Below are 17,881 nucleotides of genomic sequence, written 5' to 3' on the forward strand. Positions count from 1 at the left end.
GAGTTATCCAGGAGTACCTCTGCTTTATCCTTAAACACCTTCACTAATGAGTGCTTTTGTAGATGAGCAATATGAGAGAAGATGCTAAAAAGGCCAAGTAGCATTATCTTATTAGAAATTTTGTGCTTTTATAAATCCAACGGAAATGAAGCAGCATGTTGACTCTAATAGCTAAAACAAGCCCAAGTCCCTTTAATAGAAATATCTAGGAAGCTGAGGTAAGATGGTTCCACCATATGGTCAATAACCAGCTTCCCATTCGCACCCTGCCAGATGTTTCCTTAAGTAATGGAAAGCATGCAACTTTTGAAATTCATATGGGGGATCCCTGGGTGGCGCAGCGGTTTGGCGCCTGCCTTTGGCCCAGGGCGCGATTCTGGAGACCCGGGATCGAATCCCACGTCGGGCTCCCAGTACATGGAGCCTGCTTCTCCCTCTGCCTGTGTCTCTGCCTCTCTCTCTCACTGTGTGCCTATCATAAATAAATAAAAAAATTGTAAAAAAAAAAAAAAAGAAATTTGTATGGGGTTTCACAGAAGCTGCTGAGTAATGCTACTTGGCCTTTTGAGCATCTTCTCTCAGGGACCATAGGATGAGGATCATTCCTGTGGATTCCTTAAGAAGACATATACCACATCGTGGGACTTAATAGGATCTTTTCTCTTCAACAACCATTTAAACATTTTTCAATCACTTCAACATTTTTGATCAACTCATGTTGGCAGTGTAGAAGTAGTACAGAATCACATAAAATATATTTTTCTGAGAAAATACATTTTTTCATGAAAATAATTTTGCAAAGGGTGCTATGAATACTATTAAGTGTTATATGGGCCAGATGAGCTTTTATGGGCTGGCCGAGAATCTTTATTCATAATAGCTCTAATAAGAAAACTTGCAACTCAATTTTGAGAATGCAGTCTGAGTTTAAACTGGGTTCTATGTGTGGAGCCTACAATTCCTTCCCTAACCTGGCTATGAGCCTCCAAGAGGGGTGATTGTAGTCAGGAAATGCCATGGTATAATTCTAGACCAGACAAGTGGGACTGAATATTATGCTGTGTGAACTAAAGACAAGCCACTTCTGTTTGTTGGTTGAGGAAGACTTCACCCAGGAAAGACATTTGAATGGGAATTAGAAATGTGGGTAGCATTTCAGCAGGCCTTCCATGTGAGCAGATTCAAATACATACAGGGAAAAAGGCAGGGAAACATTAGCTGTAGCTGGCAAATAAACACGTTATCATGAAAGAATCCTCTAATACCATATAGATTTAGGATTGGAGGTCCATTAGTACATCTATAGAGCTTGATTAGAGATGGATTTTTCCAAGATATGTAATTAAGAACAACAAATAAGAACACACATTAAAAAACACTTTATTTCAGGTTTGTTTTTAGCTATAGAAAAACAACACAGGGCTTCATATTTCAGAATGTTGGATAATTTCATCACAAAGCTTTTCAAATTGTTGGTGCTATTGCTTTTTGTTGGGGGATTTCTTGTATTCTCTGTCTATGTCTTGTTAAAAAATACAGAAAAAGTCTCTCCATAGCTGAAGGCCTTCCCGAAACTCGCTGTTACTGGCAGATAACGAGTTGGCTCAGTGACTCCTTCACGGCAGGGCACTGAAGGAGAAAAATAGGGCTTTATTTATGTTTTGTGCCAGATATTATGACTTGTAGAAGAATTATTTCTAGAGCACATTCTTCTTGTCTATTTTGAATTATCAGTGCTGCATCTTTTATGTACAACCACATTTAATGACTTGGGCGTCTGAATTCTGTAACATTTGAGCAGCTTGTCTTTTATACAGAAGACAAAAAGGGCTGCTCTTTGACTTGATAACTCAATGTGACTATGACTCAGTAACACATGAGATGTGATTAGCATTGAACACAATGTCCTTGAAACCAACCTTTCACCCACCTCAGGTGACATCTTGATATATGTTTATTCAGGCATGAAATATTGGAAAAGCTTGAGGAATAAAACAATGATGATAAATCAGCACTTTTACACACACCACACACATGCATATGCACATACACACCCACCCATATTTCTGGAATGCTTCTAATGCATTATTAATCAAATACTAAGGACAAAACTACTAATTAGTAAATATATCTGTAACTTTTTAAAAACTTGTGTCATGCAGCTAGAACATTCCAGGCATTCTTTCTTTCATAGAACTCAGGTGTTTGTTTGTTTTAAGATTTTATTTATTTATTTGAGAGAGAGCATGAGCAGGAGGAGGGGCAGAGGTAGAAGGAGAAGCAGACAGCCCCCTGAGCAGGGAGCCCTACCCAGGGCTTGATCCCTAGGACCCTGGGATCATGACCTGAGCTAAAAGCAGAGGCTTAACTGACTCAGCCATGCAGGTACCCTAGAATTTCTCAGTTTTTTAAACACTACAACTTTTACTTACTTATTTTAGTTATCCTGACTTATGTCCTTCTCCCGACTTCTATAGATTGTTAGATGGAAAACAGACATTTATGTCTGTTTTGCTCACTGATATGTTCAAAATGTCTAGAACAATGACAGACATAGAGTAGGTACTCAATAATTGAATAGATAAGTAGGGGAAGCAAATACTTTTAAAAATCACCTAAAAGCCTACATTCTTTTTTTTTTTTTTAAAGATTGTATTTATTTATTCATGAGAGAGACACAGAGAAAGAGGCAGAGACATGGGCAGAGGGAGAAGCAGGCTCCCTGCGGGGAGCCTGATGAGGGACTCAATCCTAGGACCCTGGGATCACAACCCGAGCCGAAGGCAGATGCTCAACCACTGAGCCACCCAGTGCACCTGAAATCCTTTATTCTTAACATGATAATCACTTTTATTTCTAAAAGGATCCTGACTGAATAATTATAACATGAAATTATGATTTTTTCTTCTAATTTTTAAAAATGATGTCTATTTTATGTACTGTGAAATGCAGGTATTAAGTGTCATATAGTTTGGGGGGTTTTGACATTGTAAACACCTGTATAACCCACAGCCCTATCAAGTTATAATTTATCCATCCCCAGAAAGCTCCTGAGTGCCTTTTCCTAGTCCATCCAACTTCCCATTCCAGAGAACCACTTTTCCTAATTTTTCACCTACATTAGTTTTGCCTATTTTTAAACTTCCTATCAGTGGAGCAGACATATATTTTGTGTGTTGAGCTTCTCTGACATAGCATATTGTTTTTGAAATGTATCCATTTGTTGCATGTAAAGCAGACTAGCCCCTTTTTACTGCTGAAGAGTATTCTGTTATATGGAAGTTCCACAATTTATTTATTCTCCTTTAAATTTGTATGTGTGTGTGCTATTTTGAATAAAGCTTTCATGAACATTCTTTGTGTGTGTGTGTGTGTGTGTGTGTGTGTGTGTGTGTGTGTGTGACTTACCTGAGAATAGAATCATGGGGTCATAAAGTTGGGAGTATTTTTAACTATATAAGGAATTCTCAAAATATTTTCTGAAGTAACTGCATTCTTTTGCAGTCCCCAAAGCAACATATACAAATTCCATACTCCCACCAATATCTGTTTTTGTCAGTTTTCAAAATTTTAGCCATTCTAGTAGGTATAGAAAAGTATTTCATTATGGCTTTAATTTGCATTTCCATGTTGGCTAATGATGTCAAACACTTTTAATGTGCTTATTGGTCATTTGTATATCTTCCTTTGTGAGGTATCCATGCATGTCTTTTGTCTACTTTTAAAAAGTGTTGATTGGGGCAGTCTGGGTGGCTCAGTGGTTTAGTGCTGCCTTCGGCCCAGGGTGTGGTCCTGAAGACCTGGAATTGAGTCCCATGTCAGGCTCCCTGCATGGAGCCTGCTTCTCCCTCTGCCTGTGTCTCTGCCTCTCTTTCTGTGTCTCTCATGAATAAATAAATAAAATCTTAAAAAAATATAAATAAATAAAAAGTGTTGGTTGTTTGTCTTTTTATTATTGAGTAATAATAGGAGCTTTTCATCTATTATTAATACAAATCCTTTGTTAGATATATGCACTGCAAATATTTTCTCCTAGTCTACGATTTGGCTATTCATTTCTTTAAATAATGTCTGGCAAACAGACATTACTAAATTATAAAAGTCTGATTAATCTTTTTTCCCTTTTATGATCATTGCTTTTTGTGTCACATCTAAAAAATCTTTGCCTGCAACCAAGATCAAAGATGTTCTTATATATTTTTGTCTACAAATGTCATAGTTTTAGCTCTTATATCTAGGATTATGATGTATCTCAAACTAACTTTTGTGTGTGACATGAGATGGGAGTTGAAATACATTTTGTTTTCATATATTTACCAAATTATTTCAGAAAATTTGTTAAAATATCTTCTTTTCCTCATTGAATGATCTGGGCAACATTATTGAAAATCTATTAATTGTACATGAGTCTCTTTGCATCCAACTATTGTGTTCCATTGGTTTGTTTTGTTTATGCCAGTACCACATTGTATTGATTCTTTTAGTATTACGGAAGTCTTGAAATCAGGTAATGCAAACTCTCCAGCTTTTTCTTCTTCCTCAGTATTGCTTGGCTGTTCTAAATCCTTTGCATATCTATATAAATTTCACAGTCAATTTGTCAATTTCTACACAGAAAGCTTGTTGTAATGTTGAGTGGGGTTGAATTTAATCTAAAGATCAATTTGGGGAGATCTATTTCTTCACAATACTGAGTCTTCGATTCTGTGAAAATCCTATATTTATTTATTTATGATTTTTTCAAGTTCTGTTAGCAACATTTTGCAGTTTTCATTGTAAAGGTTCTCACATTTAAAAAAAATTTCCTCAACTATTTTTGCTCTTTAACACTAATGTGGATTATTTATTTGGGATTTCATTTTTATGTGTTGATTACTGATATGGAAAATGCACCTGGTTTTTCTACATTGGTCTCGATTCTGTTACCTATGCATAACTTGCTACCCATTATGGGTATATAATTTAATAGCACAAGAAATTGTACCTTTTGTAGTTTTTGGTATTCACACTATTTAGTCATTGGAAACTCCATAGAATTGTGTTAGCATTCTTGCCTTCCTTTGTTCAAGTGAGAAGTCAAATTTTAAAAATTATTCTTGTAGATTAGCAAAGAATTTTAAATGAGATTGGCCTAAATGGTTATTAATATGCATAACCTGGTTAGTGATTCAATGTTAGTGTTATTTGTTCCAGAAAACAGATGTCTCTACTTCCAAGTTTTAATTTAACAAGAAAAATAGTCACCTTTTTCTGAAGATGGGGTATAATGTAGGAAACAAAGGAAGTCATTGAATTATGAAATTATAAAATTCAATGATCACAAAGTACTTCAGAGGTTTTTATAGTTTAAATTCTTCTTGCTATCATAAAACACAGATATTAGGTAGTTTCTTATTTAAAAATAGTGACAGTATAAAATGTGAAATTAAAGTTAGGGGGAAATAGAATATACAGTTTGCAGATCTTTATTATTTATTCTTTTAAACATTGTAGGGTAGAAAATGCAGTTATTTTCTTGCTTCAGAAGAAACTAGAAATCTGATGCAATTCTCAGCTGCAGACACAGAGCAAAGAACTCATTTGAAAATTTGACAATGTTTCTGAGCATATAAGCAGGTAGTGTTGGAAAGGATATCAAACATCATTGAATTATATTCCTTTTGTCTCCCTCCCTTCTGCCTTCCCTCCCCGCTTGTGGAGCAGCATTCTGAGGCCCAGAGAAGGGAAGATGTGACTGTTACCCTTCTAAATTATGGCTAGACCCACAGCTCCTGATTGTGTGCACACCAATTTCTAGTGATTCATCATTGACTAAAATAGAACTCTGAATAATTAACTCTTTAAAAAAAAAAACAGTTGAGTTTGGGGACTTAATCTATTTTTAAATATATATAGCTAGCCTTGATCTATAGTATAGAATGGGCACAGTCAACTCTCAGTTTTCTGGGAATGAATCACTTACAAAGTGACTTATATAGCTTTAATAAAGGAGTTTTCCTCACATTCATGACTCCATCTCAGCTGGAGTGAATATAGAAATGCAGAGAAATCATATTCACTATTCACAGGGACCTGGTATGGAGAAGTAAAGTTTTGTGAAGAGAAAACCTATTCCCAGAGGGATCATTTGAATTTATTACTCTCTCTATAATGCAGTTTCTACCTTTACTAATAGGAATGGGGATTAATTTCCAAGGGATACAAGAAGCTTATATAGGACTTCAAATCATTAAAGTAGTATGTGAGTCAGAAAGCAGACGTACCTCAAAATGAACAGAACACCGGAGTAAGAGATTTTTACTCTTTGTTATTTCTGCTGTGGACTTTCAGGGTTTTCTGTCTCATATTTTGTCACACTTCCTTAGTTTGGTCATTGGTCATATCTCAGGGAGTAGACAGCTTGGTTCCATCATTTATCACCCCTCTACCTTCAGTTACCTAAGATACCTGTGCAGCGGGGCTCGGGCGTTTGTTCCAGTGGAAATAAAGGTGCTCTAGGTAAGAAAAGTGAACAGTTTTTTTTTTTTTTTTTTAAGATTTTACTTATTGACTCATGAGAGACAGAGATAGAGGCAGAGACACAGGCATAGGTAGAAGCAGGCTCCATGTTAGGATCCCAATACGGGACTCAAATGCAGGACCCTTGGATCACCACCTGAGCCAAAGGCAGACACTAAGTTACTAAGCCACCCAGGTGCCCCCAAAATGAACAGTTTTCAAAGGCAACCAGTCTAAGTATTGCTATGTAAAAAGTACCTCAAAGTGTAGAGCTTTAAAAAAACAACAGATTTTTTAATATCTGTTTCTGTGGAAGAGTTTGGGAGTGGCTTGGCTGGGTGATTCTGGAAAATTTGAAAATATGAATGAAAGAAAGAAGAAAGAAAAAGTGACTCACTCATATAATGGCAAGAGGCCTCAGTTTTTCTCCTCACGGTACTTTCCCAGGATTTGTTTTACATGCTCCTGTGATGGTGGCCGGCTTCCCACAGAATGAGACATTTGAGAGAGATTGGGTGGAGTGCTTGAAGGTTGCATAGCATTACCTGCTTCACATTCTACTAGTTAGAAGTCAGTACTAGACCATATTCAAGGACCGGTAGAGCAGTAGACTCCATCTTTGAGGAGAGGATTGTTAGAGAATGTGGCAACATACTAAAACCAACACAGTCAAAGCAAGTGGACAACTGACCTATGTGATAAACACTGTTCTCTCATAGCCTTGTAGATTTTAGAGTGAAAAGCATCTCATCTATGGGTGAAATTAATATATGCAGTCAACATATCAAGTCAAAGATTTTATTTTATTTATTTACTTTTAACTAAAATCTAACAGAGATTTCTGCCTATCCTCAGGAGAACCAAGAAAATACTCTGTCTTCCTCTGCCCAAGGTCTGGGCCTGGCCTGATGGATGTCACGGCTGGGGTCAGCAGAAACAGGACATAACCATACCATCTGAAGTTTGCTATCATCCAACAACCATCGTTTCTTCATCCAACAACCATACTCCCTTTGTTTTTGGCCAATTCAATATACTTGAAGGATTCAAAAGATTTGGGGACCAAATTAATTGGCATTAACAACTTGATTGTGGGCTCCCAATCTCCATGTGAGTTGATAGAAACAGAAGTTCCAATCAAGATTTTAGAAACAGGAAGATTGTTACATGTTATTGCTTGGTTTCCTCTCTGATTCTTCCTTTATTCGTTTATTCATTTTTTAATCATTCACTAATATTGAACTCCTGCTGTATACCAGGCAAAAAGTGTTGGCGATACTACAATGAATGAGAGAAAAAGGCCTCTATCTTGGCAAGAAGACAGAAAATAAAGAAGCATATTTTTAGCCTATGGCAAATCCTAAAGGGAGAAAAGTGGGGTGTTATAATAAATAATGAAGTAGGAGGTAGGTTCCTTTAAATGGGATGATTAGTGACAGCCTTACAGGGAAGCTGACATTTTAGACTGTGACCTGAATGAGGGAGAGGATCCAGACATGAAACACCTACACATTTTTTGCAGAGGTACTCTCAAGTACAAACAGCCCTGTGTGGGGAAGGGGCTTGGCACATCTCAGGGGCCTATCGCATTAATGGTAGGCAGAGTGCCTGAAGCTAATAAGAGGGATAAAAAGTGAGATTGGGTTTAGACAGAATCACATTGTGCAGATTTTAATGGGTCATTGTGAGAGTTTTGATTTATTCTAAGTATACACAGGTGTTTGCAGCTCATTTTACTTGTGAATTCACATGATCCACTTTTTCTACTGAAGGGCTGGTTTCATTTCCACTCTAGGTTACCTCTCTTCCCTCTGTCTTGCTTCCATCATTCCTGTGAATACACCCTTTATCATACTTCCTTTGTTCAAGGCTGCATTTCTCATGCTTCTAGCAGATTTTTAGGGTAGCAAAACTTTCTGGTAAGAAATCCATCACTCATTCATGTTTTTCAGGGCTAAAAAAAAAAACAAAATAGCAAAATAAAACAAAAAACCCTGGAGTTCCTTTAGTGTTTGAAGGAAAGAACAACTGACCTATGTTTCCTTCATGGTGTTGGCTGTAAGTGAGTGCTTTGGAGAAGAGAAAATGTGCTACTATGTAGTATGTGCTGTGAAGGACAATTACTTGGCACTCATTGAGTTGAGGAGGAAACAAACTCAGGAACAGCATATTGGCTACTGCAGAATAGCAGGGGTATTAAATAGGAATGTAGTAGGTGTATTTGGGATGTTAGGGGCAGTTGATTCATGGGAAAAATAGGTCTAACAAGTACCCACTGAAGTGTTCATTTTAGAGCAGAGTATTCTGGCCACTGATTAAGCTTTGTCTAACTGAGCCAGTAGAAGAGCCAGACTGTTTAAGTATGGAAATGTAAAGGTAATAGTGAGAATAGAGCAGTGAAGCTGCCAGACTTTCAGATCAGTGGAGTCAAGTGGGCCTTGAAAGACACCTGGAAGAGCAGCCCTGGTGGCTCAGCTGTTTAGTGCTGCCTTCAGCCCAGGGCCTGATCCTGGAGACCCGGAATCGAGTCCCACGTCAGGCTCCCTGCATGGAGCCTGCTTCTCCCTCTGCCTGTGTCTCTGCCTCTCTCTCTCTGTGTGTGTCTTTCATGGATAAATAAATAAAATCTTAAAAAAAAAAAAAAAAAAAAAAGAAAGACACCTGGAAGATATACAGGGCAGCTGAGAGGGATGAAGTTGCAGTCTGAGGACAGAGCCATGAAAAGGCATGGCAGCAAGGGAAACAGGATCCCCTTGAGGAACTGTATGATGTGGCTGGAGTTTAATGCCAGGTTTGGGATTAATGGGAGAAGTTGCTGGAGAAAGAGTCAGATCATAGTTAGATTTAAATACTTTCACTTAGCCCTGAAGGCTGTGGGAGTGATTTCAAGATTTCTGGCAGGAAACTTGTATTTCTGAAAGAAGTTGCTAGAGACAGCAATAAGGAGGGTGGGTTAGGGAACTAGACAAAAGACAAGGAGGTATTTTGGAAGCCTATTAATTTAATCCAGTGAGAAATTATGCCAATTTAAATAAGGAAAATCATAGCACTAAGCATATAAGTAAAGGGAATAAAATGAGAAAAAAAATATGAATGTGAGCTCAAAGAATTTGGTCCCAATTGGCCCTTTAGAGCCTCTGACAGCTGCCTCTCCCATGGCAGAGCATGTCCATGACTTACTCTTAACTTACTATGCTATATCCCACATACTGTGAGAGCCTTCTTCTGAAATGTGAAGCCCAGCTCTGAACATTTGGTGCTATCAGTCCTGATACTTTTAATCCAGTTTTGGTCTTGTCAAAATTTCTTCAGAATTCTTATTCTTCTTTGCATCGCTGACAGAATCCAAAGCAGTATATTATTGTTAGAAGGTTCTTAATGAATGTCTACAGATTTGCATGGTCTTATCCTACTAATCAAAGACCATATTTTCTAATTTCTAAGTGCAGTCAGAATTGTGGCTCTCAAGTTGATGGGTGGATATTTCACAGCGCTGAATACTTGATAAAAAAATTACTATGTCAAGTAAGGTGGCTTTTTATTATATTTAGTACATTAAAGCAAAAACATTAGTTCATTCCTTGTACTAATATTTTCAGTCTCTGAAGGCTGTATGTATTTTATCTAGTTAAGAATCAGCAGAAAATAGGACCTTAAAGCAGATATGATAATTATAGAACACAATTCTAAATTGAATGGTAGGGGAAGAGGTGCCAGAAGAAAATACTCAGCTTAGATTACACCTGGTTATTTTTGCATTATTATTTTTAATGTGTTTTGACACCTCAGCTGTTGCATATAGACTTACTCTGATCTTCAGAGCCCACATTTTGGGTTAGATAATTAAACTGCTTAAATGGCTCATGTTCCTGTCATATTATTGAAGTGGGAAAATAGTGTGATATAGAAGAGATCATTTTCATTCATTCATTCACTCATTCATTTATTCATTCATAGTTACTAGATATCTTGTATCTGCAGGCTTTGTGACTGTAGTTATATAGAATATTGAAATGTCTGACTTCTCCAAATCTTAAAGGGTTTAAAGTCTGAAGAAGAGGTAGAGAGCAAGATAATACCTTCATGGAAATAAATATAGCACAAAATATGGAAAAGAAATGAGAGTTTGTGGATGCCTGGGTGGTTCAATGATTGAGCGTCTGCCTTCAGCTCAGGGCATGGTCCCAGGGTCCTGGGATCCAGTCCTGCATCAAGTTCCCCACAGGGAGCCTGCTTCTCCCTCTGCCTATGTCTCTGCCTCTCTCTGTGTCTCTCATGAATTATAAAAAAATAAAATCTTAAAAAAATGAGAGCTTAGGAATTACTCTAGCCCAATACATTGGGATTTGAAAATCATGGAGAAACTACTTCCAACTTGGAGTTAGCATCATACATATCAAAAGTGGTGACCAGGTTCTCTAGAGCCAGGAGATCTGTGTGATGAAAGGCATAGAGAGATGGGAAAAGTATGAGCATAATTAGCAAACAAGTTCAGTGGGGTTAGATGGATAAGTGAGACAAAGCTGGGAAGACAGCTCAAAACCAAATAATGTATAGCCTTGAATGTCAGGCAAACCTGTACTTCTCTTGCCAGCCACAGACTTTTTTTTTTTTTTTTTTTTTTTTGGAATGGCAAATGGCTGGTCTCATGTGTGTTTTTTAGGGGGATGACTGTGGGAGGTTCAAGAGAACAGAAAACCAGATGGAATCAATATAGAAGTCTATGCGAAGGCTTTGAGAGGACTGGAGGGTCAGAGGAGAAGTGGGACAGTGAAAGATATATTTCTCTGTATCAGTCAGCGTACTTTTCCCCTCAACAAAGTTCAAGGGAGCAGAGGCATTAGAATTCTGAAAGATACCTTGGCAAGGCCTTGGGAACACTAATAGGGAAAATATAAATTTAATGAGTAATATGAATAATAACTTAAATTTCTGCTCAATCTCAAATTCAACAAGGAATGTGGTCAAACATTCACAGTTGTCTATTTACATCCTGTAGGCAAATCTTTCTTCAGCCAAGACAGATTCTTGCCTATTATTGTTATTAATGAAGCTAATAAATGCAATACTGTCTAGAGAAATTCGGCTAACTCTTTATCATCACTGACTAGGTTTTTAAAAAGATGAGGTTGGCTTTTAAAATGGAATCGTTCTGCCTCCATTTATGGATTGTAGGGTGCTGTCATTTCAGAGTTGGCTAATACATTAGAAACAGCCTCAAATTTCATACATGGAACCAGTGTCCTTGGCTGTGAGATATTGACCAAGAAAAAGACAAAAGCAACATCAAAACACACCTACCAAAATCTAAGCCACTTAACTGTTTTGTAGTTGCCAATTTGGGTTACACTGAGGAAGCTGACAGTATCATGTGAAGTTGCTAACCAAGTCATTTTTCTTTCTTGGTACCTTAAGACCCTTCTTCAGTATTGATTGAAGTTCTCTACTATTTAGTGTAAGCTCAAGAACTAGGATAGTATTTTGCAAGAGCTCAGCACAATGTTTTCCTAAAGTTCTAAGAAGATGTATCTGTTACGAAGGATCTTAAATAGCCATGGGCTTTGTTAGTGGTATTCATTTGACAAAAGAAGGGATGCTTGTGAAAAGATGCAAAATCAGGAGAAACCTGTCCTTCAACAAATAGGAAAACCATTTTGTTTGTTTCTAAAATTACAGCTTTAACTCCATGCAGAAAAGCAGTCTAATGTGTCTTTTATTTTAAAACTACTACAGATAGGGATGCCTGGGTGGCTCAGTGGTTGAGCGTCTGCCTTGAGCGCAGGGCGTGATCCTGGAGTCCCAGGATCGAGTCCTACATCGCGGGCTCCCTGTGAGAAGCCTGCTTCTCCCTCTGCATCTGCCTTCTCTCTGTGTTTCTCATGAGTAAATAAATAAACTCTTTAAAAAAATAAATAAAAATAAAACTACTACAGATAAACCTAATTTTCTGCAATAGGTGGGATTCTATAAAGTTGATTGTAAGTTGATATTAGAGTATATGAAACAAATGTCAGGTTAATTCAAAGAAGAACATATCTACTGATGTTTTTGTTCACTGCCTTATTTTTACTAATTTTCAATCCTCACTTACCATGTGACAAGCATTGTGATAAACCCTGGAATATAAAGATGACATTGTCCTGGAATGTGAAAGAGGACATTCTTCTGTTTTCAAGAAGTCTATAGCATTGTAATTGCTGTGGCAAGTGAAATACCACATAAAGCTTTCTACTTGAAGGTTTTCGTGTATCTTCTGTATGTAAATGTATAGATATATGGGAAAGAAAGAAACAGACAAAAGTATAGTACATTCTGCACTTTCAATCTCTTTTTCAAATGGATTCTGCTACTGGCAATTATCATCTCTTGTGAATATTTCCCCAAGAATATGGGGATTTTATATTTGAGGTTGAGATGAGGAAGGAATCAGCAGGCATCCTGATAAATTGTGTCAGGAACCTTTGATTGGCTGTATGCCCAGCACCAAAGCTGCCACATGAAAATGGAGAAATTCAATTCTGTAGATGCTTTCTATAATGGAGTCACCTGGAAGAAAGATATCTTTCTTTATTCCTCCATTAGTCATTCAACAAATACTTACTAGGTGATTATTATGTAATAGACATCATGTTCAACGCTGGAGATGCAATAATGAAGAAGGCATGGACCTTGCCTTCAGGAAACTTCATTGCTAGTAGGAAATTTAAGCATTCTAATGTTACTTAAAACTTGTGTTTAAAATCCCTGAATGGTTTATATGTATTTACTATAAGAAATGGAAAATTTTCCCCTAAAATCTTGGAAAAACCTCTTTAACTTAAAAATACACAGCAATAAAATTAAATACTTCTTTGGGAATATAGAAGCTGGTGGTGTGCTGCCAATAGAAATGTTATTTACCAAACAGATCTTTTATTTGGAAGGTGTGTATGATGCCTACATTAGCTAAGTGGGCTCTTAGACCTGAATAATGAACAAAAATATGCAATAAGTTGAATTTGGAGTCTATTTTTACAAAGTATGACAAATAATGATACATTTACTGAAATAGCTAATGGACCAGTGAAGTGGTAGCATAGCTTTTCACAGATACCAGCTGGCAAACTGTTAAATAATTTGAAATGAGTTATCAAGCATTGTTGTTTTGTAAATAAGTCTTGATTTCCTTTGCCTTTACACGTGAAAGAGAGGCATGTATTGCTCAATATGAGCAATAGGGGGAAATAGGGGCTTTCCCTTTAGGGGAAAGCTATGGTTTCACAAAGTCCTGGTGAATCATTAAGATTCAGTGCAGTGGACACAGAGTCAGAAACCCTGGAGGTGAGTCTCAAGTCCTGTTACCAAGTAGCTGTGAGGACTTGATGAATTGCTTCACCCCTATGGGTCACAGTTTCTGCTCTATAAAATGAAGGCGTTGGGCTGGGTCATTCACAGCATCTCTTCTCACATTATCTTCCATTTAGTTTCCATCTAGGTCAGTGTGAACCACAGAGGAGCACTTCCTTGTGAGCTTGTGTGCTAGACATATGGATAGTTTCACCTCCAGAATTGGATTTGGTATATTAGATGGTCCAAGCTCAGTTTTAATGAAGAATTGATCCTACCTCGGGACCATAAGAAAGAGTTTTATTTTGTCCCTCTCTATTCTTTTGACTACCCATGGACTTCTGCAGCTCAAGGGCAATGTAAGGATTCATTCAGGTATGTGGTCATAGCAAAAAAGCTTTTGAATTCTATTTAGCTTGAATCTGAACAAACTGTATCTCGACTTGCAGACCAACCGAGGAGGTACTTCAAGCTATTCTCCTCATACATGGAACTGTTGCTAATCCTCAAAAGTCGATGCTGACTTTATCTTTTTACTCATCCCTTTATCTGGTCTCTGTTCCATAGCTCTCCCTCTATTTCAAGTGCACATCTATAACTTTCCTATTTTAATTCTCAGACATAAAAGTTCTTCAGTGTAATCAGTGGTCATTGGCCTCTGCAACATACATGCACACACACACACATACCCACACATACATACTTGATTGCTAATCATATATATTGTTTCAATCATCTCTCTCTTTTCCCAAGTATGGTTACCATATGAATGGAATTGACCATTGTTGCCACCTAATCATGGGGATCTACTCTAATAATAGTGGAATAATTCCTATCAGATCAATCTCTACGAATAATTATACACTCTGGTCAATATATTAAAATTATTTACTTGAAGGCAATGAAGAACATTCAAAAGCAACCAGAAACTTGAAGAAAATGAATACTTGGAAGAATAAAACAACATTGAGTGGTTTTCCTAATTTTAATAGCTCTTTAACTCAGGGCTAACCCCACACAGCACCAGCTGGTTAGCTAAAACTCAGATTAAAAACCCATAGTCTTGCTAGCTTGAAGAACCAGAGGAAAGAGTAATGGGGTGCATACCACCGGGAAGTTGAAGGAAAATTAAAGAAAGGAGAAAGCCACAGAGGGGATGGCTCAAATTTTATCTATATACTCGGACTAAACTTGGACCTGATACTAAGCAACACATCCATGAGGCCAACTCCAAACAGCCTAGCTAAAGCTAAAGGATTGAGTAGAAATTTTATCTGCTGCCTCCTCTGCCCAACACATGCATCACTAGAGACACAGAGGTTGGAGTATGAGTTCAGCTAAGTTCACTGTCTGCTTTAAAAATGAGTACTCTTTGGAGAAATATAACAAAATCTAGAGTTTATACAATGAATCATAATGTCCAGATATAGTACTAAATTAATATATATGCATCTGAAGAAATAGGAAAATATGACCCATATTCAAAAGAAAATGTAATAAATGGAGATAATACTGACATGATCTAGCTAATGGATATGCTTGGAGATATAGAAGAAAATACAATCATAATGAGTTGGGAAATAGAAAATCTAATCTGTAATAGAAACAAGACCTAAGTGAAAAATTTAGATATGAAAGAAACATCCAGAATTTTAAAATTCTTGCATGTGTTTATCTCCCCACAACACTGGTTGTGTTTATAACTAATTGGATTGATGAAAGAGTCAGTGAACTTGAAGTTAGATCAGTAGAAATTTCTGATCTAAAGAAATCAGAAAGAAAATTTAAAAAGAATAAAAACATCACAGCAGTGTGTGACAATGTCAAAAATTCTAATTTATGGAAAGACAAATTAAATACTTAGGAAACTCACAAAGTGATAAATATAAAGAAAACCACACCTAGAACCATGCATATCATAGTCAAACTGCTGAAAACAAAAGATTAAATCTTGAGGAAGGAAAATTACATACTACAAATAAAGCAACAACCATACGAATTATAGCTGATTTCTCATTAAAACAAAAAAAATTAAATCCAGAAGTCAGTGAAACTCTTCAAAGTACTGTAAGAAAAATAAACAAACCTGTCAACTAGTGAAAATATTCTTCAAAAATAAAGGTGTAATAAAGACATTTTCAAATGAACAAAAACTAAAGAATTTGTTGCCAGCAGATCCACACAAGAAGTGCTAAAGGCTTCTTTAGGTTATCCAGAAATGCCAGATGGAAAATCAGATCTTGAAGAAGGAATGAAAATCATTAGGCATGATAAGAATGTAGATTAGCGTAACAGGCTTTCTTTTATCTTAATTTCTTTGAAATACATATGATCCTTTCCTATGCCTCTGTTGTAAAAAAATGAGATGTAATTCAACAGAGAGATTATTCACCATTTCAAAGTATCAAATATGGTGGTTTTTAGTGTATTCACAAACTTGTGCAACCATGAACACAATCAGTTTTAGAATGTTTCATCATCATCATAAGGCCCTGTACTATCTCAGCAGTTATTCAATGTTCTCCCCTACCACAGCTCCCCATTCTGTCCCTGAACTTGCCCATTCTGGACATTTCATGTAAATGGAATCCTATGATATGAACCTTTTTGTGTCTGTTTTTTTCACTTAGCATATTGTTTTTAAGGCTAATCCATGTTGTAGCCTGTACTGTACCAATACATCATTTGTTTTTATTGCTGAATAATATTCCATTGTGTGGATCACCTTTTGTTTATCCATTCATCAATTAATGGACATTTGGATAGTTTCCTATTTTGACTATTATAATTAGTACTAATTTAAACGTTCATGTAAAAGCTTTTGTGTAGATGTATGTTTTCAGTTCTCTTGGTTATATACCTAGGAATGGAATTGCTAAGGTATGTGATAACTCTTGTGTTTAACTTTTTAAAAAACTATATACCTGTTTTCCAAATGTGGCTGCACTATTTTATATTCCCACCAGCAATGTCTAGGTATTCTAGTTTCTTCACATCCTTCTCAACATTTATTATTATCTATCTTCTTAATCCCATCTATCCTAGTGGGCTAATGACATGAGCATCTTATCATATTGGACATTTGTGTATGTTCTTGGAAAAATACCTGTGCATGTCCTTTGTCAAGTTTTTAATTGAGTTGTCTTTTTACCTTTAGTTTTTTATAGTTTGAATACTAGACTTACAGCAGATATATGATTTGCATTTTTTCTTCCATCCATGGGTAATTTTTTCAGTTTCTTAGGAGTATCCTTTGAAGCACAAATATTTTTAATTTTGATTACATTTATATTTCTTTTGTTTTGTTTTGTTTTGTTTTGTTTTGTTTTTTGTATTCTTGGTATGTTACCTAAGAGGCCACTGGTTAATCTAATTGTCACAAAGATTTACACCTAATTTTCTTCTACATCTTACATTCAGGACTTTGATCCATTTTGAGTTAATCTTTGTATATGTTTTGAGGAAGGCGTCCAACTTCTTTCTTTTGTAGGTGAATATCCAGTTGTACCTGCAGCATTTGTTGAAAAGACTATTTCCTCATTGAATTATCTTACATCCATGCTGAACATCAATTGATCATAAATGTATGGGTTTATTTTTGGGCTACCAGTTCTATTCCATTGATCTATAGGTCTGTCTTTATTCCATTACCACCCAATCTTGATTACTGTATCATTATAGTAGACATTGAGATCAAGAAGTATCAGTGCTGCAACTTTGTTTTTCTTCTTCAAAATTTATTTCGATTATTCTGGGTCCCTTTCATTTCCATATGAGTTTTAGGGTCACTTTATTAATTTCTTTAAAAATAACATCTATAGCTTGATAGTGCTTATGTTGAATCTGTAGATAAATTTGGGGAATATTGCCATCTTAACAATATTGTCTTCCATGAGCACAAGATGACTCTCCCTTTATTTAGGTCTTTTAAACATTTTTTTCAACAATATTTTATAGTATTCAGTGCATAAGTCTTGCATCTATTTTGCTAAGCTTATTCTTAATATTGTATTATTTTTCATGCAACTGTAAGTGAATTTTCTTAATTTCACTTTTG

At 36.3% G+C, this 17,881-nt stretch overlaps 1 protein-coding gene across 2 annotated transcripts in view; it reads left to right on the forward strand.

The window, feature by feature from the left end:
* The window catches only part of ZMAT4 (zinc finger matrin-type 4), a 335,088-nt gene that overhangs the window by 209,573 nt on the left and 107,634 nt on the right, over positions 1-17,881 (forward strand). Inside the window, exon 6 of one of the 2 annotated variants that reach the window (XM_025993641.2) lies at positions 7,354-10,359. The exons of the other annotated variant lie outside the window; for it this stretch is intronic. Coding sequence (XP_025849426.1) covers positions 7,354-7,445 — 92 coding nt within the window. The 3' untranslated portion in view covers positions 7,446-10,359. Of the gene's footprint in view, positions 1-7,353; positions 10,360-17,881 lie in introns of those variants that run through there. 2 annotated transcript variants of the gene reach the window in all.

Source organism: Vulpes vulpes, chromosome 7 (genome assembly GCF_048418805.1).
Source record: "Vulpes vulpes isolate BD-2025 chromosome 7, VulVul3, whole genome shotgun sequence".
Classification (NCBI taxonomy): domain Eukaryota; kingdom Metazoa; phylum Chordata; class Mammalia; order Carnivora; family Canidae; genus Vulpes; species Vulpes vulpes.